General features: G+C 38.9%; 1 protein-coding gene across 1 annotated transcript; it reads right to left on the bottom strand.

Moving 5' to 3' along the window:
- Positions 1–861: 861 nt before the first annotated feature.
- On the bottom strand, positions 862–22169 carry chrnb5a (cholinergic receptor, nicotinic, beta 5a). Its single transcript, XM_084393068.1, has 7 exons — positions 21514–22169; positions 16365–16510; positions 10024–10068; positions 9680–9789; positions 5689–6649; positions 2110–2252; positions 862–1884 (listed from the first exon to the last, which is right to left on the bottom strand). Exons 1-7 carry the CDS (start codon positions 21566–21568, stop codon positions 1869–1871), a joined length of 1476 nt encoding a protein of 491 aa, XP_084249194.1. The 5' UTR covers positions 21569–22169; the 3' UTR covers positions 862–1868.
- Positions 22170–22331: the final 162 nt, after the last annotated feature.

The raw sequence follows: 22331 nt of genomic DNA, 5'->3' as shown, positions 1-22331 counted from the left end.
TTCCCGTCGTCTCCGTGCGCGTTCATATGTTAATTGTGCAAGCTTATTTTGTCCATTAGATCGAACCTGCCCATAGACCCTCTCCTCTAAGAAATCAGGACAGAAGCGGTTGAAAGTGGACAAAAGAGATTAAAACACCAGGTACGGGTATGTCTCTCCCTTGTTTACTTCCGATCTGAGCGCATCTTAATACTAGGTGTAAACAGGGCCATAGAGTGACAAGTTCTGATATTTATTGTCATTCATGTAAGCAGTCTGCTATACTGTTTTAAAGATCTCATTAATTTGCATTATCAGCTATGAGAATTTCATCTGACTTTTTTGGCCATATAAATATCAACAACTGCAGCAAATTGCATATTTTTGCTTAGTTTGGGCCTCTAAATAAAACTTTTTCCTCCTCGAGTATGATCTCCATATTCTTCTATTTCATACTATATGTGCAATAAAGCCTGATGTATAAAATGTAATACTCAACAAAAAATACATATGCAATCTTTTTTTAAAGATTTCTTTTATATATTGTCTATTTCATTTAAAAAACAGGGTTACAGGGTTAAACTGATTTATTTTTATTTTTGAGGAATATTGTGTACATAGAATTATAAACTGTGTATGAAGGTGCCGAAATTAAACAAATATTAAAAAAATTCATACACCCACCGGTGTATGTATCATATAATATATAACCCTCTCGATTCAAAGATGGGACATAAAAGTAGAATGTGCATTAAGAGAATGAACACAACAGAAAAAAGTAACACTGAAAGAAATGAAGGACATTTTTTTTTTATTGTAATATTTTTATAATTACAATACTTAGTTTGAAAAGTCTATTGTTCATAATGTTGTGGTGGTGAAGTGCTTTTCGATCACAGCATGAAACTTTCTTTTAAGGCAATTAAAATGCGATTCATTTCCAGAATACCACTCACAGCCATTAATCAAACAATATTGAGTGAACTACAGTTTGTGTGTCAATGCGTTTGTGTCAAGCAAGGAGGAGAAAAACATCTTAGAAAATTAGTCCTTGTATTAAGGTCTCTGATAATCATCCTGCTCTTGAAACCCTGTAAACCTTCTTTGATAGAAGTGAATGTGTGCCTTGAAAAAATATAAAAGTGAACACTACATAAAACATATAAATATTATAGTTATACAACAATTTGGCTGCAAAGATTTCGACTGAGTGGCACTGACAGCTGTCATAAGATGCTATTATTGTTCAAATGAGAAATTCTTTACTAAAGAGACAGGATCATTGGTTTATAGCTTTGAGAGTGGAGTGGGCAAAGTTTGTCATGTGGCAAATGGGAGGAATTCACTAACAAGGAATTGAACCAGCTGATGGGTTCATTTTCATCAAGGAATTATTCAAATCAGGTAATGGCTTATTTTCTGGCTTATTATAGCACTCTACTCCAATTAATCATCATTTGATAATTTACTGCTATTACGTTCAATAGAAAACGCAAACAAATATCTGTTTTACATAAAATTGTGTTTACAACTTGCTTTCTAAGGTCGATAACCGCACAACGTTAATTGTACCAGGCACACAGCGCTCATTTTTTAATACTCATTCTATAAGAAGCCTAATCATTTGCATAGAAAGGTGGTTAGCACAGAAAACAATACATCTGAATGCAAAATGCTATTTTGTACCAGCTTAAACTGGATTGCAGGTGGTTTGTGAATAAAGATTCATGTTTGCGCTGAAACACCATAGCTAAGTGGTGCAACAGTTTAGTGAATTCGCCCCACAATGGTTATGTTCTGCTGAACAATAATGTGGATTTGTGTTTGTGATATGTCAAAACTCGGTCAACAGTTCTGTCCAAAAGTCACAGGATCATTCAGCAGATATTTTAGAAATCCCCATATCTGCAAAAGGAAGACAAAGGAAAGAGAAGAACACCATGGGAAAAGGAAGGGAGGAAAAAAAAAGAAGCAGATGCATCAGTAAACATCAGAAAACTTTTCCACATTGAAGGTGACCCTATTGTTAAATGCATATGAAGTTTACAAAACTCTGGAAGGCATTGGCCTCCAAACACTCCTCTATCATGAATTAAAGAGAAGGAGTAGAGAAAGAAATATGTGACTCACACTTCCTCTGCCACGGGGGTGTTGTAGCTCTGAAAGAGAGGCTGAACAAAGAGTCCGAGTGTGCCGACGACACACACCAGGATAAAAATCCAGAGGAAGAGCCGGTCGATCACCATGGCTACATACTTCCAGTCCTCAATGATCTGCATGACACATACAAGCAAAAACACATTCATTTCAACTACATATATGCATAGTCATGGGGGGGAATTAGGGAATTAGGGATGAGCTTAACCCTGAGTGGTTTAATAAGCTCTGAACGTGTTTTAGCACAATATTTTCATGCCTGGTGTTTTGTTCCACACTTCAGACGTAGTATAGGGATGGGAATTGTAAAGAATTAACTTTTTTTAATGGTTCCATTAATGATTCTTTTGGTATTTGTAAGGGATAAATATTTCATTCATTAATTTCATTAATAAATATTTATAAACACATTATTGTACAAGGTGTTTACACAGACTTTTTAAAAACGGTCTAGTCTTTTGGGAGGTAGCATAAATGCTGTCAAACAACTGGCACATTAAACAACAATACTAAAGAAACAAAATGTGACAAAAGATTTAATTCATTAATTATTATTATTATAAACAGCAATAATCAAGAGAATATATAAAAATGTAGAGCAATAATCTGACATTAATTTGATCTCAAACTGATTAATTAGAGGAAGTTATTGAAGTAATATAAGCAGAAGTTACTATTACCTGTGTGACATCATTAACAAAAGTAATAATTAACATGGTTTGAACAACTAATTTGAGCAAATGTAGATTAGTTACTGTACTTAAGTATCTTTTTGGCAAATTTGTAGTTTGAGTTGCTATCAAAGATATTAACTTTAACATTTTTGAATAAGTAGGCTCTATAGAGCTGGTAAGTCCCGCCCATCCGTAAAACCCCAAGTGGACCTCTATAGGTTGAAAAATCTGTCAATGCAAGTGAATGTGAGAAAATAATTATTTTCTGGTCCCGTTTGAATTGTGCCATGAATGTGAACATATGTTGTCTGTGAATTTTTTATATGATTTTTCATGTTACGAGTTTGACAGTATATTGTATGATTCTTTGGCTAGCAGTTGTGGAAAAGACATAATGGGAAAGCCTATGTGACGTCACCCCATAACACATTTTCCCTCCACTTGTCAAATCACGGTGCTAATGCTGCGATAACCTATGGAGACAGATCGAGATGCCTGTGTGTTTTGTACCCAAATGTCACCATTCAAACATAATGGGCTGTTCTTTCTTCAGAGTTGTAGTCCACAAAGTGCTCTCACACAAAGTCTAACCGTATCAAACTTCTACCCGCTAAATTGTAGCATTCTTAACACGAAAAATTATATTAAAAATTCACAGACAACATATGTTCACATTCATGGCAAAATTTAAACGGGACCAGAAAATAATCATTTTCTCACATTCACTTGCATTGACGATTTTTCAACCTAGAGGTCCAGTGGGGTTAGCGGAAGGGGCGGGACTTACCAGCTCTATTATATACTCTTTACTCCAGTACATTCGTTACATTATGCAAGAAGGCACCTAACTTTTTCTGCAGCAGTTTATTTCTGCTACAAAAGAAGCGATATCACCATCTATAGGGCATTGAAGTTACTATACCGTGTGCGTTTTGCCCTTTCTCACCCAAACTTGTCAACAAGGCTACTTTACGCAAATGTCAGTTCATTTGCACTTAGTTGTGAATCGCAGGTGTTTCATACATGTGATGCATGGAGATACATGGCTGCAGCTGGTTATGAGTCCGAAACCAGCACATCTGGTGCAAATAGGTTTTGACAATTTAATTTTACTAAATGTTTTATTTATCCGTTATATTGAAGAAACCTTTTTAAAGAATATTGGTTTAATTATGACCTTTTTAAGCACTCAAGCTTAACTGAGACTTGAGTGTTTGTAGACTTTTAAGAGGCTGTTGTGTCAATTGCAATATTGAAATGTTCAGTTTTATTTTGACTTTAGATAATAAACGTGATTGCTCTCCTTATAAATCAAATGTTTCTTGTTTTTCATTGGCATGTGTTTTAAGTGTTGACTAGTGCATCTTTGAGCCTACATTCAGTAGGCCTACGAGTAAAAATACTTAAAGCACTGTTAAAATCATTCAATAGCCTAAGTCATGTTAGAATTGGTAACTTGTAATGGAGTCATTTTCGCTGTAAGGTATCTGTACTCTTACTCAAGTATGTTTTTTTAGGTACTCTTTACACCTCTGAGAAAAGTACACCTGGTTGTTCTGTCTAATTAAAATTTGCAAACTACAAGCAATCAATTAATTTAGGGGGCTTTCACACTGGGCACGTTTGCTGTGGTCTGAATACGAGTGTAATAGAAGACAGAAAGCAGGTCAATATATAGTTTTGTTTTTTTTTATTATTAATTTGGTGCTATTCTGCAGAAAACAGTGAATCTGCTGTGTGTGCGTCACATAACACCGTGTCCTCCAAAGTCCTAACCAGACGCGATGCGATAAGATTCCAGCAACAAGCAATTTGCCTGTCCACACCTACCCGATCTCACGGCAATTCGTATGAATTTTATGAGGTGGCTAATTCGTATGAATTCATACGACCTCACTCATACTCGTATTTTTGCTAAATTATACATATTTTACGAGTTGCCCAATTCGTATGAATTCGTACGAATGACCTACCCCTGACCCCGCCCCTAAACCTAACCATCACGTGGGTTTAGACAAATCATACAAATTATGCACCTTTTAATCACTCCTACGAATTCATATGAATTGGTCTTGAGATAGCGTTGTCCACACCAGATGCTACGCGACTACGAGATGCGTCAAAATCAATCAAACCTCACAGCCAATCAGAACAGCATGTGGGTGGGCTCTCGTGGCAAGTGCACAGCACCAGAGTGTAATCTTGACGGCACTCGCAAGAAAATGGATAAGTACGGTAGCCTACATAATCAAATTAACAAATATTATACAATTTCAACATTACTTATAAATACATACTGAGTACCTAAAACAATCTTTGTCAAAGAATACACTTGTATGTTCACAGTTTAACCGTTCCATTTGTTTAATTTCAAGATCTGAGGTGAATTATCCATTGTTGCTTTTACGGCTACAAAGCTGGGATCACTAAATTATATTCAAAGTCACATTACATGCTTTTAACCTTAAATAAAGCACATAAACAGCAGCCTACCTGAGATTATCATTGCCACACTTTTTGTTTGTTGATCCAGCCGCAACCTCGCAGAAAATAGAAAATAGAATCGTCGCCTGTTGCCGTCGCAACTGGTTAGGACAAAAACTCTGATTAACATGGAAAAGATACCGTTTATCGCGTGTCGCGGCATCGCGTCTTGTGTAGTTAGGAAACATCACTGTCATCCCCTACATGTGCTTTGATGAACTAAGGATGTCTACAGATAGTCTTAGGTTAGATACTCCGGTGCCCTCCTGGGTCCGCAAGACAGCATTCACATAACAAATTTTTCATGCGAACAGTCCCCTGATTCAAACTAAACTGCCAGTGTGAAAGCACCCTCAATAAGTCAATAAATCAATAAACTCAAAACCCTTCTCACCCCTTCATCATCATCCTCAATCTTCATATGTTCAGCAACGAACCTCACACCTTCGATGGCCTCATCCACATCTGGGTCGTGTCTGACTTTAACTCTCTGCCTGAAGCCTGACCCCTCAGGAAGGTCGCCGACCCTCCATGCCCCACACACACGTCCAGGGTCATCACTTAAGAAGAATGAGTCTCCATCCAACTTTATGCCCTTTGCATCAGTGGAAAACGATTTCTGCTGGTGTTTCCTTCTAAACCTCTCCCGTACATTTGACCTTCCCGGTCGTCGCATTAGAAGGAAAGCAGGAAGCTTATGAAGGAACACACGCTTGACCCACGCGGGCATATGGTGGGTTGATGGAGAACGGTGGTGCACGTTGAGCACACACACACTCGTCACAATTGAAAATGTGACCAGCACCATCGTAAACATCAGATACTTCCCTATTAATGGAACAGCCAGTGATGTTGGTGGAACGATCTTCGAAATCAGGAGCAGAAACACAGTAAGAGCCAGAAGAACTGAAATACAAAGTGTCATCTTCTCCCCACAGTCTGAAGGAAGGTAGAAAACCAGAATTGCAAGAGAAGTGATGAGGATGCATGGAATGATGAGGTTAATCGTGTAGAAGAGAGGCTTGCGCCTTATCACAAAGTCGTATGTGACATCCAGGTATGTGAGATCACTGGGGTCTTCGTTTTTTCTGCCAGGGAGCGACACAATATCCCATTCGCCGCTGGGTGTGTAGTCATCACGACTGGCAAAATCAGACGTCAAGACAAGATCGAGTTCTGTGCGGTCGTAGGTCCAGGAACGAAATTTAAGCGTGCAGTTCTGTTGATCAAAGGGGAAGTTACGGACTTCAATCGCACAGGCGCTCTTGTAGATGGCAGGAGGGAGCCAGAAAATGTCACCGGTGTTGGAGACAACTGCATTGCAGTAAAATGATACTTCATACACGCCATCTGCACTGCAAAAGAACAAAATATACATTCTAAATATAGATAAAGTGTATACTGTGTAAAAAGCATTAAGTATGTTACAGTGGCAAAATGCATTCACAGGCAGAGGGATTTTCAAACTTGTTGATGCCAACCATTGCCAAATATGAATATTCCCTTGCGAGGGACCCCCTTCTTAAGAAAAAAAACAATGGCAGCAATTTATTTTTATAAATAAAGACCTTATACTGTGTGAAAAATATTTAATCTAAATATTGGTTAAATTCTAAATTAAGTTAATCTTTTAAAAGTTCAAAATTCAGAGAATTCAGAGAATATTTATATGGTATTAAAGGTGCTCTAAGCGATGTCACACGTTTTTTAGGCTGAACATTTTTTTGTCACATACAGCAAACATCTCCTCACTATCCGCTAGCTGCCTGTCCCCTGAACACACTGTAAAAAAAACGGTCTCTGTAGACAGCCCAGGCTCCACAAACGGCAACAAAAACAAACTGGCCCAGCCTGGACCACGAAACATAACAAACAGTATTCCGGCCAATAACCGACAAGAATGATTTGGGGGTGGGGTTGGGGGGATAGTGCGCGTGTACATGAAAGGGGGTGTGGGGAGTGGAGGAGAGAGAAGCATGAAGAGGGACGTTAGCTAGAGGAGAGATGTCCTATACAACGACAACGACTAACCTTAGAATTATATTCGCTTGAATTTTGATATGACCGACACACATTTAAGAAATGCGCGTTTATGACTGTTTCAGGAAGCACGGATGGGAGGGGGAGGGGACGGGATGAGGAGGAAGGAGGGTCGAGCTAGCCTCTGTTTTGTTTGACAATACTTCGAATGTCAACAAGAAGTGACATCACCCAACATCGCTTAGAGCACCTTTAAGTTTACGTATTAAGTTAGCGCATGTTTTTATGCCCACTATTAGAGTATTATTTTTTAATTATAGCTGTCAATCCAATAACATTTGTGATGAAACTGTAGTAATATAAAATTTGGTGTGTTAAAAATTATTTAATTAATATCACAAGTGTATAAAATAAGAAGTTTACTTTGTTTGCCCTAATCATTTTGTAAGCATCTTTATATTTTTGCTCTCAAATTTTCCCATGCACTTCCTTGCAGCCCCTAGTTTGAAAAACCCATGCATATGAACGTAGAGAACGCCTCCTCGTCACACACAGTTCCTGATTAATATGCATTAATTAACAGATCTTTAATCCAGGATCTCTCTTTTTCTCTGTGTCCTTTGAAAATTATTAGTGTACAGCTTTTTAATTAAAATTAGCATAGAAACACAATGCTTATTTTAGCAAAGGATTACATGAACCAGTGTCTCTTTACATGAGGGAATGCCTCTTAAGCAAATTAGTCTCATCCCACCCAATTTTCCCATTTAAGCAATGAACATGTGCAAGTGCATCCTCCATTTTTATCAACTAAAATGAGTTGAGTAGGGGTGTAACCTCGGCATCCTGGCCAAATTTGCCCAGTGGCCTCTGTCCATCATGGCCTCCTAATCATCCCCATATATATATATATACTAATTGGCTTCATCACTCTGTCTCCTCTCCACCAATAAGCTGGTGTGTGTTGGGCGTTCTGGCGCACTATGGCTGCTGTCGCATCATCCAGGTGGATGCTGCACATTGGTGGTTGTTGAGAAGATTCCCCCTTCTATGTAAAGTGCTTTGAGTGCAGAGAAAAGCGCTATATAAATGTAATGAATTATTATTATTATTCATTCTTTTGATCTTTGCCAAGAGCGAAGACGTGAACGACCTGAAAGAACAGCAACAAGGGAAGGCAACTGCTTTTGCTTTTGGCAACTCTTTAGCATAATTAGCCAGTCTCTTGGAACAGTGACAGCTTGCTTGTTGTATTGAGTTTGTCACTAAACAGTGACTGCATCAAAGCGTCAAAACATCCCAAAAGTTTACACGGCTTAAGGCTGGGAACAACTGTGAACACACAGAGGTACTAATAACTCTTTCCAAATCTACTACTCCAAGCTATTACTAATCAAACATCAATTCATCAGATGTTGTGATATGCATTAGAGAAATGACTATTACAATATATAACTATACTGAATGTAAGTATACAGTATATCAGTGCTTAGCAATGAGAATGGCCCGCATCGTATGTGATCGCTTTCCAGCAAAAGTGCTTTAATTGTGTAGTTATTTTATAATTTTCAGCATGCATATTTTTCATTGTAAAGAAAATAATACATAAATCATTATTTAAATTGATATTTTATATATAATTATATATAATTTATAATAATATCAATATTTTTATATAAATATAAATAAAATCAACCGCAACAAACATCTTCTGAACTAGGTATCCAACAGAAAAAATCTTTAATGTTGTGCTCATACTATTGTTCAAAAAGTTTGGGGTCAGTAAGATTTTTTTTCTCTTTATTGAGCAAGGATGCATTACATTAAATTGATCAAAAGTGACAGTAAAGACTTTTACATTGTTACTATATATATATATATATATATATATATATATATATATATATATATATATATATATATATATATATATATATTTCAAATAAATGCTGTTCTTTTGAACTTTCTTTTCATCAAAGAAACCTGAAAAGAAAAATTCATTATGGTTTCCACAAAAATATTAAGCAGCACAACTGTTTTCAACATTGATTATACTAAGAAATGTTTCATGAGCAGCAAATCAGCATATTAGAATGATTTCTGAAGGACCATGTGACACTGAAGACTGGAGTAACGGCTACTGAAAATTCAGCTTTGTCATCACAGGGATAAATTACATTTTAAAATATATTAAATACAGTCCATTTCAAATGTAATAATATTTCACAATTGTACTTTTTTAAACTATTTTTTACTATTATTATTATTTTACTGTATTTATAATGCAGCCTTGGTGAGCATAAGAGACTTTCAAAAACATTAAATAATCTTATCGGCCCCAAACGTTTAAATGGAAGTCGATATATACAGTACACAGTATGCTACTGGTCACAGTTATGGCATACTTGTTATAGAGTACTATATCAGGGAGCCAGATGTGCTGCGATGGTATTCGTAGTTTTTTGATGCCATCATACTCATTCGGATCCCACACCAGTCTGTAGTCATTCCACTCCTACAAAAAAAGTAGAATGTGGTTGAAAATGCTGTTGAAAAAAATGCTAAATGCATTCACTCGGTTAAACAGGATTTTCCATCATGCAACAGAAATGACCTAAAAGTGAACTACAATTTAATTTCAACTCACATCTGCTACGTGCTATGTTTGCACTCATGTATGGGACAGCTCATTTGACTGTGTTTTATAACACTGTCCCGATGAGTGCACAGGCATAGAGAGTGAGCTTACCTGCGTCAGCCACACATTCGTTGTCATGATTTGTTCCCTCTCATTCTGTAAAAAGAACAGAACATTGAATTTGTTTGTATTAGAGCTTTCACCTTCATACAGTTGACTGATGACAAACATGATGCAGGGCAACAGCTCACTGCTTGATGTAGACTACACTATATAATGCAGTTAAAATGCCCTTAAAATTCAAGATATTGGGGCAACCCCTGTCAAATATATCAAATTATATAGTTAAGCAGTATCACATGACATGATTAACAAGTATCACATGAGTGCTGTCTTTGTCCTGAATAGCATGTGCAAATGTGATATTGATTTAATACAACAGTTCAATAAATTAGAAGTTAATATTGTGTTATATTTTAGACACAATATAGTCTGTTTTTGCTAAATTTTGCAAATGAAAATACCTATAAATTACAGCAGAACTGTTGTGCGTCTTTGAGCAACACACAGTGGTGTTTCATTACTGAATGAATCTGTGTTTTCAACGAATCGGGTGAACCAATGATTCAATGGCCCATTCATAAAGACAGCCATTTATGAACGAATCAAATTAATGAATGGCTCAATGACTTATTCATTTAGGCATTTACTGACACCTACTGGCAGTTTTAGTTTCTTATTAAGGGTATCGTTTCATTAAAATGTTTTAATTCATATTAATCAATTCATTATTTTATATTATCCCTATTAATAAAAAATAAAGGGACCTCATCATCACCCTCATTACTGCCACTACTAAAGCACACACTTCACCACAGTTCACTGTCCGGTCTCGTTTGTATGAAGAGGACTACTTACCTTACCTTACCTTACCTTACCTCTCCAGCGATCTATCTCCAACCTCTACTCCAGCGTCATTCCCCAGCGTCTTGTCTCCATTCTCCTCCGTGTGATTCTCCTAGTGTCTCGTCCTTCCTCCGTGTCTCTAAAGACTCCAGCGATCCTGCATTCCATCATTCCACGCCTTCATTGATCCATCAACATTCCTGTAAGAAGATACATTCCATTCACTGCCAGCATCCCACTCTCCGATTCATCATTGCACTTCTTACTCACCTGCTTCCACCCGCTTAGTTGTTGTCCAAATAAACTTCATGTTTGCTTAATCTCTGTCTTGTGAGTCTGATTCCGTAACAGAAGACAACATCATGAGCTCACCGGAACCGCTCCAAGGCAATCCTGATCCCATCACACCAGCCGTCACCACCGCATCAGTCACCACTTCCGACATCACCACCGATTGATCGCGATCGCCAGCCCTATGGCCAAACCAGTGCCCTACTCTGGTCTGGCGGAAGATTGCAACGGATTTCTCCTGCAATGTTCGTTGACCCTGGAGATGCAGTTGCATCTCTTTACCAACGACTGGGCTAAGATTGCGTTCATCATTTCCCTTCTGAGGGGGCGAGCGCTCCAATGGGCTGATACTCTCTGGACGCAATCCAACGCAGTAACCCAGTCTCTTAATGATTTCGTCACTCACTTTCGTGAAGTTTTCGGCAAACCTGTGGGAGATTCATCAATAGGTGAGCAACTTTATCATCTCAGTCTTGTGGCCGCCAGTGGCTGGAATGAGCGCTCGCTCCTCACCACCTATCGGCAAGAACTGGATCCCCGAGTGCGGCTGCATCTCGCTGCATATGACAATGCCATCAGTTTAGAACGTTTCATCATACTGTCCATCCGTTTCACCACCCTTATGCAGTCGTGTCTTGAAGAACACCAGGGTCAAACACCATCTATCTTCCTCCACCAGCCAGAGCACCTCAGCACTCCAGAATCAGGCCACGAGCCAATGCAAGTCGACTCTACCCGGCTACCGTTTATTGAACCGCAGAGGCGGCTGACCCAGGGGCTCTGCCTATATTGTGGTGCTGGGGGGCATATCATCACCGAGGTACTCCCGGTGAATTCCACCTCCATCGAAAGCACTGTCGAGAAGCAGTCAGTCGACATCCCAAACGGTTATGCCCCCTTCAGCGACGTTTTCTGCCCACAGAGAGACTCTCAGCTGCCTCCACACCTGGCATCGGACTGCGTCATCGACCTGATTCCGGGTGAGCCAGTGCCCCACGGAAATATCTATTCCCTCTCACTTCCCAAGCAGAAGGCCATGGAGGAGTATGTAGAAGAGGCCCTCCAAAAAGGCTACATCCACCCTTCTGCGTCCCTTGCTGCTTAGAGTTTCTTCTTCGTGGCCAAGAAGGACGGAGGCTTGCGGCCCTGTTTTGATTACCATGCCCTCAACAAAATCATCATACAATTTTTATATCCTCTTCCCTCGTCCCAGCGGAGCTCGAACACCTCCGCGGAGCCACGGTGTTTACCAAGTTGGACCTCCGCAGCGCGTACAACCTCATCCGGATACGTGAGGGGGACGAGTGGAAGACCGCCTTTGTGAACCCTACTGGACACTATGAGTATTTGGTTATGCCATGTGATCTAGTAAACGCCCCCTCCGTTTTCCAGGACTTCATGCATGTGGTGCTCTGGGAGTTTCTTCACCGATACGTCCTCATCTACATAGATGACATCCTCATCCTCATCCCCTGAAACGCCTGAGGGAATTACAGCTCTTCCTCAAAGCCGAGAAGTGTTCCTTCCACCAACCCTCAGTGCAGTTCCTTGGCTATAACATCAGTGACAAAAGAATCCAGATGGTCGAGGGGAAGGTGGAAGCCATCCAGAGCTGGCCCACACCATTAACCATTAAATAACTCCAATGCTTCCTTGGCTTCGCAAACTTTTACAGACGATTCATCTTCGGCTACAGTTCCATCACCAGCCTACTCACCAGTCTCCTGCAGAACAAGCCCAAGTCTCTGTCCCGGTCACCAGCTGCCAACGAAGACTTCCAACGACTGAAAAAGACATTCACCAGCGCACCGCTCCTCATCCATCCAGACCCAGAGCAAACTTTTGTCGTGGAAGTGCTTTCCCTGCAGCAGGGGACACCAGCCAAACTCCATCAATGCACCTTCTACTCCAAAAAACCCAGGCGGAGAGGAACTACGATGTCGGCAACCAAGAAATCCTCGCCATCAAACTAGTCCTAGAGGAATGGAGGTATTAGTTGGAGGGTGCTCAACACACCTTCACAATCATCACTTATCATAAGAACGTCAAGTACTTAAAAGAAGCCAAGAGACTCAATCCTCAATCTTGTTCTTTACCCGATTTAATTTCTCCATTTCCTATATTCCAGGTTCAAAGAATGTGAAGGCTGACGCTCTTTCCTGTCTGTATGCTCCAGAAGAGGTCAGTGAAGAACCCGAGCCCATCCTGCCACCCGAGCTGATCGTGAGTCCCATCCAGTGGTCTTCAGACTCCATCACCTCCTCCAATGCCTCCAACGCCGCTCCGCCGGGGAGTCCCCTCGGACATCAGTATGTCAACAGAGCACAACACACACCCCTGATTCACTCTGCACATACATCCTTGGGCTTTGGCCACCCAGGGGCCAATAACATCCTCTCGCTGCTAAGAGATCGCTTTTGGTGGCCTAACATGGCTAGGGATGTGAGAAGGTTCGTCCAAGGATCCGCAGACTGTGCCATGGCCAAAGACTCCTCACCACCTACCATCTGGCAAGCTTCTACCACTGCCCGTTCCCAACCGGCCATCGTCACACCTAGGAGTGGACTTCATGTCTGACCTCCCACCTTCTGATGGTAACACATGCATCCTGGTGATAATTGACCAATTCTCCAAATCCTGTAGTCTTCTCCCCTCAAAGGACTACCCACAGCAATTGAAACAGCAGAACTCCTCTGCATTCACGTCTTCAGAACATTGTTTCAGACCGTGGACCGCAGTTTATATCCAGGGTATGGAAAGTGTTCTTCTCTCTCCTAGTTGTGACAGTAAGCCTATCGCCCAGGTACCATCTGCAGTCAAATGGGCAGACCGAGAGAAAGATTCAGGAAATTGGTAATTTCCTACGAACCTTCTGCCAGGGCCACCAGAACTCTTGGAACTACTGTTACAGATCTGCCAGGCTCTCTCACCAGCCAATCACGGCCGCTCCCTCACCTGAGTTCTGATCACATACACCTGCACCTCATCATCACCCTCATCACTGCCACAACTAAAGCACACACAGTTCACTGTCCGGTCTCGTTTGTATGAAGAGGACTACTTGCCTTACCTTGCAACAACCTACCTGACAGTGATCTATCTCCATCCTCTACTCCAGCGTCTTGTCTCCATTCTCCTCCGTGTGATTCTCCCAGTGTCTTGTCCTTCCTCTGTGTCTCCAAAGTCTCCAGCGATCCTGCATTCCACGCCTTCATCGACCAATCAACATTCCTGTAAGAATATGCATTACATTCACTGCCAGCATCCCACTCTCCGATTCATCATTGCACTTCTTACTCACCTGCTTCCAGTTCACCCGCTTAGTTGTTGTCCAAATAAACTTCCTGTTTGTTTAATCTCTGTCTTGTGAGTCTGATTCTGTAACAATAGTTCACCCAAAAATTTAAATTCCGTCATCATTTACTCACCCTCAGGTGTTTCAAACCTCTATGACCAAACTGTTTTGGTTTCCATTGGTTGCAATTGACTTCAATTGTATGAACAATAACAAAAATACTGAGACATCTCAAATAAATTTATTTTACTGACCCTAAACTTTTATGTTCAAGCAGATAAAATATTTATTTCTAAAGCTACTTTTTATAATGTCTATTTTATGCTTTTCTCATTTAACACAATAACTTTAAATATTCTTTTGGGGACAATTTCTAAGCTGAATGCAAATTTGATGTGATTAATTTGCAATTAACTAGATTAATTAATCGGCACGCACATCATGTAATATAATTACAAATTTTAATCACTTGACAGTCCTAGTTTGTATGCAATAGTGAAAAAGGAACAGAAAATTATTTCTGGCATGACAACTCTCGGAGTGTTTGGCATGGTAATGGGAATGACAATGTTTAAATCTTTGGTCTTGGCAGAATAGATCTGCTGCGGTGCTGCTTTTATTGCCGCTGCTGCTGCAGAGCAAGTACGGGACTTGCTACTGCCAATTCATAAACGACACGCTGCTGTGAGCAAGTAAGACATGCTGCTGCTGCTGCTGCTGTACATGAATTACCTGTAGCAGATCTATACAGGTGGAGCTGGGCAAGGTGGAGGGTTTCTGAAAGCATGCTGCACTGCTAAGGCAAATGCTAACCAAGTGTTGTATTTTAAAGTCCCCGTGAACCGGAAGTTCCAAACGACTTTTCTCCAGTGTTGTGACGTCTTTCCAAGTGAAACGGAATATTGAACAGAGGGCAGGGTTTTACTTTAACGCTCCTCCTCTCCATCTCTGCTCATAGCAGACTAACGGTTTGACAGGAGTGGTTAAGCGTTTTCAACCCAAGCCGTCAAACTGACGTCATCATAAAAGGAACGCCATTCCAGACCGGAAGCAACTTTTCAGATTTTGATTAAAGATTACCACGGCAAACAATGTTTTTGTGTGTGTATTAACTTGAACAGATTAATTGTTCACCACAAGACTAGTAATATGCGCAATTTTGATTTCATGTCGACTTTAAGGTTGATACAGCAGGCTACTGATACAGTTGGCTACTGATATAGCAGGAACCAATCAGCTGTGCACTATAGATAATGATTTGATTGCAAGCAGGTTGAGCTATTGGCCTGTGCCATCTAGAGTTTCATGACATAAATTTGTTTGGATATGATGAGGACATGACACAATCCAGACTCAAACCTGTATCACCCGTGTGAGCACTAACACTGTTCTAATCAGACATGAACGTGGCAGAGTTCCAGCGTCCGCATAAAGAGTGGAAGTCAGTCTGAATATAATTTCTGTTTAATATACAGCTGTCTGAAGCACAGAGTTAAACAAATGAGCAGAACAAATTTTGCAGTGGGCGGAGATACAGAATGTAACCGGACGAATATAGAAACAAATTGTTGTGTTGCTTGTCACTTTGTGGCATTATGCCTGGTTAGAGCACAGTGTCAAAGTGAATTTAACTGTCACTCTGAATGTACCTGAAGTCTCTAATGTGTCAAGGGCATTCTTCTGTTGCACCATGGATGTAATGCAATTGTGTGCTTGTGACATGAACATTGAATGCTTCAAAAAGCAAGAACATTTTATAATATTTATTTAAATTTGTAATACATTTGTAATATTTAAATTCATATTTATCTACACTTTTTAGTTGCTCTGGATACTACTGTATGCTAAATGTCTAAAATATTAACTACATACACTACCGTTTAAAAGTTTGGAGTCAGTAGTTTTTTGCTCTAATATTTTGGTGTGTGTGTGTGTGTGTGTGTGTGTGTGAAACACTTACCACACTAATGAGCTGTGCGAGAGAGACTTTGATGCCAATAGTGACCTGCTGACTCTTATTGACCGCAGGCCGGATAAGCTTATTGTAGCGCTCAGGACCAAGCAGAAAATCTACCAGCCTTTCCTCAGCATCAGCAGCAAGAGACACTAACAGACACACACACACACACACACACACAAACACACGCAGACAGATTCACATGAGGGAAAAAAAGAAATGTTTGAAGATCAATAAATGGCAAATTGGTCATGTCATGACTAATCAAACTTTCCTTGACCAAAGATTGTAAGACCATTTACTGAAAACAAACAGCAAAAACAGATCATTCTGAAATCCTTGAATTTCTGACATCTGACTTCAGCAGTCTGAGCAGCACGTTATTGTGTTAAATTGACTATTTATAAATTACTTTAAATAAACTAAATTATGACTGCTTTGCCAAAAAAATTATAGGAAAAAGAATTATAAATGGATCACAAATAAAAAAATTGCTGTTCTAGCTTTGAATCTAATATCTGTTTGCCAAAACCTTGTTTTTTAACCTTGCTTAAAATTGTTTCATTAAATGTCAGATATTCATCGAAAGACATTAAAGTCACAAAGCAGTGATACATCTCTACATTTTTTTTTTTTTTCAAATATAGTTCTTGAGTTTTTGAGAATATCATGAAAAGGTCAAAAATGTCTGCTAAGCTGCATGTAATCTGCTTTCACTGCAGAGCAAAAAACAAACATGTCAGAATAATTTTACTATGCATCTTATCCCATCATAACTCATAAGCCCACCAATGCTGTGAAGGGAGTGTGCCAATGACATGGCAAAACAATGACTTGCCAAGACTGTAGCAAAAAAAAAAAATAAAATACACACACACACACACAAACACATGTCATTTCCTCCCCACTGCATGTGGGATAAAGGACTCAACTGACTCTACTCCTCCTCCCAAAACAGAACACTGACACACAAACACACACACACCTAGTTCCCGTCATGAATCCAAGATTGTGTCAGACTCGATTGGTATGATCCATTCCACACCAGAAGAGACACACACACACACACACACAGACCTTTGAGCTTTTGAGGCTATGCTGAGCCTTAGTCATTTTGGATGGCTTGTCTCCTTAAGCAACACAAAGTCCAGATCCACTTATCAGTTTTGTGTTTGTTTTTTGTGTAACTCAGTCTTCAAGGAAGATATTCCCATGCAAAAGCCATTGATGACTCTGGAAGGACAATCAATGAATGAGTATATGTGTGTCTGACCTATTACCTCTAATCTTAGACCCATCTGTGACCACCATTTCCAGGCGTTGGCCAATGCGTCATAAGACAGAAAAAACATCTGCAGAAGCATCTGATTCAAAGCCTAATATACATTTTATTGATTCTATTTGTCAGTCTTTCAATGTCTATATGAGCTGCAGTGGATTAAAATGCAGTAATCAGTACCCAAAACCACTTATAAAAATATGAGCATGTTTATAAATAAACAAGACTTCAATATTTTACAATTTACATTACATTTTAGACACACTATTGTCTGTTCCGAACAAAGCCTAGGTAGATACAAACTTTTCCATGTACTATACCATTTGGTCAGTAAGATTTTTTCTAAAGAAATGAATACTTTTTATTCATAATATTTTTATTCAGCAAGGATTAAATTAAATTTAATAAAAGTGTCAGTAAAGACATTTATAATTACACAAAAGATTTCTATTTTAAATAAATGTGAACTTTCTATTCATCCGAAAATCCCAAAATGTATCATGGTTTCCACAAAAATATTAAGCTGCACAACCATTTTCACCGTATAATAATCTCTTGTCATCTGATTAAATCTTGGTTAAGTTGAAGTACAGATGAACACAACCCGCTGCAGGGATTTCACACTCAGTGCTGCAAAGGAAGGATCCAATTGGCTGCTCCTGCCACTCTTTCTAAAACCGCAGGGCTTTTCCAGGTTTTGAAGCCGAGACCTCTCGCACCCAAAGTGAGAATCAGACCAACGAGCCTGGAGGCTAGACGGTCCTTTGTGATGTCACTGCAAATTTAATGAAGCTCATCTGACGTCAAGATTACGAAAGTCTTATTGCTCATAGAAAAGTTATTTTAAAAGGGTTTTTTTTTTTTGTATTCATCAAATAAATGTAGCATTAGTTATCATAAGAGAAAACATTAAAAAATCTTACCGAACCCAAAATTTTGAATGGTAGTTTAAATACATGTGATATTTTGTTCCTGAATTAATCAGTGTTTTTGAATTAATCATGTTCCTATAAAATTCGGCCCATTTCACCACCAGGCGTAACAATAGTGTAACGCTTAAAAACTGTAGCAAAACAATCTCCACCATCTTCACAGACAAAGGCAAGCAGACTGATACAAACAATGAAAACTCCCAGAGTTGTTGGACTGTACATCAAAACTCTTGGAACGCCACTCAGCTAATCAAATTCAAAGACTGAAACTAAATGCTGTTAATATCGTGTCACCAACTTCTAATAGTGGTTGAGAAAAACACACACACACACACACACACACACATGGGGGTGCTGATATATTTTTGTATTATTAATTGCTAAGTAATGTAGTGTACTTATTGTGTTTAAGTTGTTTTGCAAAACACTTTTGCTGCTATCGAGGTGAGACATGGGTAAGGTTAGGAATATGTTTCATGGTATGGTATAGGTTTAAGGATGTGTTAAGGGATAAGCTCAACAGTGTAATTATTGATGTAATTACAGATATTAATTACAGCTGTAATTACATGCAGGTATTTTTTTTTAAATACAGTACAATGTAAAAACATGTATACTAGTGCTGTCAATCGATTTAAAAAAAAAACGAATTAATAGTACATTTTTCTGTAATTAATTGTGTTTAATTGCACATAACATTAAAGGTTTTAATATAATTTTTATATTGTAATACTTTCACATTGAATCTCCAAAATAATGTAGAATGTCATATATTTCCTCATGTCTTGTCTGGACTTTTGTTGAATTTCCTGTCCTAGTGCCATGTTTGTAGTTCATTGTAGTTTTTCATGTTGATTAGGATCCCAGGTGTTTCTCGTTTCCTCATTACCCTGTTAAGCCTGTTTGCACCTGTGTATATATATATATAGCCCTTGTGTTTCTATTGCGCTTTGCTTGTTTCATGGTGGATCGTTTTCGTGTTTTGGGTCAGATGTTCCTGTCTATTCATGTGAAGTTTTGTAATTAAAAACGTGCATGCAAGTGGATTCTCTCTCTGCCTCATCTCTCAGCATTCGTAACATAGAAACAACATTTTAAACAAACATAAAATACAGCATACAGAAAGGCTGTGTAAAAGAGATACATCAACATAAGCAACAACTTGTGAAAGAGATGATAATTAAAGATGAAATGAATCGTATAGATGTAATTTACACTATATGTGTGTGTTTGTGTCTATTCGTTGAGCTGTAATTTATGTGAACTGCCTGTGTAGAGGTTGTGTGCTTTTGTCATGCTTGCTCTTGTTAATGGATGTTAGTGGGGGTTAAGTGCTCTCATCCCTCACATTATGGGTCTTCTCCTACAGTATAGTAATAATATTACACAGGCATAACCATAACTACTACATAAACACACACACACAAAAATATATAGCATGTTCTTTGCATCTTAGAAATTGATTTTACATCTATACTGTTTATTCAAAGTTTCGGCAGTAATTCCATGACAAATTTCTTGATATTATGGTTACTGTTCTGTACCTTTGCTTTTTGGTTCATATTACATATTCATTTTATCTTATGTTGTATGTGTTTTTTAGTTTTTTTTTCAATGTGCAGATGTAATTGAATGAAGATAGCAAATAAATCCAAATTACATGCTATCTTTATTAAATTATGTATGCACATCGATCTTAATCCTGTATCAACGGAACTGCTACATATAACAGTAACATATACGGTTGATCATTTGAAAATACAGATGTTGTACATAAATCTTTCTGTCTTGCTGTGGGCACATGTCACAAAGACTTGAACCATAATTTTTTTAATGTAAAATAAACAGAATGCTTGTTATAAAATTCATCTAAATCCATGCCTCTACAGAACTGCAGTGAAAAAGTCTAAATCAGTTTTAAATCAGACTCTTTTAAAAGTTTTGTGATGTTTGATTTAATTTAGCCAGGTAAAAAGATTAAACTATTTATTTCTTAATGTATTATTTATTGTACATGTGCACTCTACTTTGTGTTATATAACCCATGGGATTCTTTTTTATTTTTATTTTTTTTAAGCTACAAGAGTTTGGGAAAGGGAATGCTGTTATAACATATCTCTTCCATTTACCTCTATTTTTACTTAATTTACTTCAACTTATATGAAAAGGATCTATGGACATATGGACTACCTAAAAAGTAATCATTTAGCCCAAAAAATGTCTTAACTTCAAAACAATATCTACACATGCAGGCTCTTTAAATGTTTGTATATAATGACACATTTGTCTGTGTGTGTGTATGTGTATTTGACAAAATCAAACTCATTCCGTATGTTGTTCAAAGGTTAAATATAAAAAATCCAACCTATATGGTTTTCTTCTTGGGATCAGGGGCCTTCAAGCTCCAAAAATGACAAAAAGCCCTGTTAAAGCATCAAAAGTATACAACTCATGCACTATATCCAAGGTCTTCTGAAGCAGTGTAAAAAACTACTTATCACCTTGTTAAGTTTCAGAAACATGGAAACAAAAAGAATAGTATTTGACCTACTTAATGAACAAATAAATAAACTTAATCAACAAGTCTCTCACTATGCACGTGTCCCACATGAACTCATGCATCCATTAGGAGAGAGAGAGAGAGGGAGAGGGAGAGTGAGAGAGAGGGAGAGAGAGAGAGAGAGAGAGAGAGAGAGAGAGAGAGAGAGAGAGAGAGAGAGAGAGAGAGAGAGAGAGAGAGAGAGAGAGAGAGAGAGAGGGGTGGGGGGGCACAAAGGATGAAGAAAACCACCTTGTTACCAATGTCTGTAATAAAAAGTATTCCATGCTTAGTTCATGTGCTGTCGTTACTAATATTCTGAATATATATAAAGACAAACCATAGCCCTATATAAAAAGAAGTGTTATTAAAAAACAAGTAGCCTATGCCATAGCTTCTTACTTGTCACGCACAGCCAAAATAGACAGGGACATAAAAACCACTTTGATGCCATCATGGAGCCCGTTACTCTCTCTCTTTCTCTCTTCCTCTCTTTCTCTTCTGTCCCGGGTGAAGGTTCACAGTGATGTCCAGTCCACGGCCACTATCACCCTCCAGAGTCCTCCGTCCTCTCCAGGACAGGTGCTGTCGTATTTTTAACGCTATATTCTCTGTGCTCCAGGCTTTGCTCTTCCTCTCTCAGTGTTCAGCAGCCGTCTCCCAATCATCGACAGATGTTTTGCTCGCGTTAATACAATGTATTCCAGTTCGCCGAGAGAAGCGCGAGCCCGTCCACAGACTCCAGTCAGATTACGCGCGCTTACATTTGAAGCACGCTTGAGCCATTCATCAAGTCAGCACGCATGTCTTAACAAGAAAGAAACATCGTTGTTGCATTTGTAAACGTGTTTACCGAAAACACGAAAATAACCGACAGTAGACACCGGCTCCAACTTTTAAGAGATGAAGAGCAGGAACACAATGATGAGACTGTTCAATCTCCCAGACACGTCTGCTTTTATCCTTTTCTGCTTCTTTAACTCTCAAACTTCGGTACCGTCAATATTTTTATACTATTGTAGCAGGCTATTGTGTATTCCTGGCTGAGTGATCTTCGGATGCAGTGCAAGGATCTGTGAGAACAGATACATTCTCATATGGGGCATCGCTCCGGGAGAACCACGTGACGAACCGCGCCGTTTCCCGTTCGAGGTGCAGGAAACGGTTGATAACAGGTAATTTATTAAACAGTTAATATATTAATTTAAAGATTTTCACTT

Source organism: Rutilus rutilus, assembly GCF_951802725.1.
Source record: "Rutilus rutilus genome assembly, chromosome: 2".
Classification (NCBI taxonomy): Eukaryota; Metazoa; Chordata; class Actinopteri; order Cypriniformes; family Leuciscidae; genus Rutilus; species Rutilus rutilus.
The sequence above is the reverse complement of the archived record's forward strand: the minus strand, read 5'-3'. Positions and strand labels throughout refer to the sequence as shown.

Bases quoted from the DNA above. Each gene is read 5' to 3' on its own strand.
- chrnb5a (XM_084393068.1), bottom strand. From the start codon at position 21,568: ATGATGGCATCAAAGTGGTTTTTATGTCCCTGTCTATTTTGGCTGTGC. The intron at 10,069-16,364 runs GTAAGTGTTTCA...TTCTTTTTACAG, and splicing joins TCGCACAGCTCATTAGTGTG to AATGAGAGGGAACAAATCAT. The intron at 6,650-9,679 runs GTATGCCATAAC...GTTCTTTTGCAG, and splicing joins GATATAGTACTCTATAACAA to TGCAGATGGCGTGTATGAAG.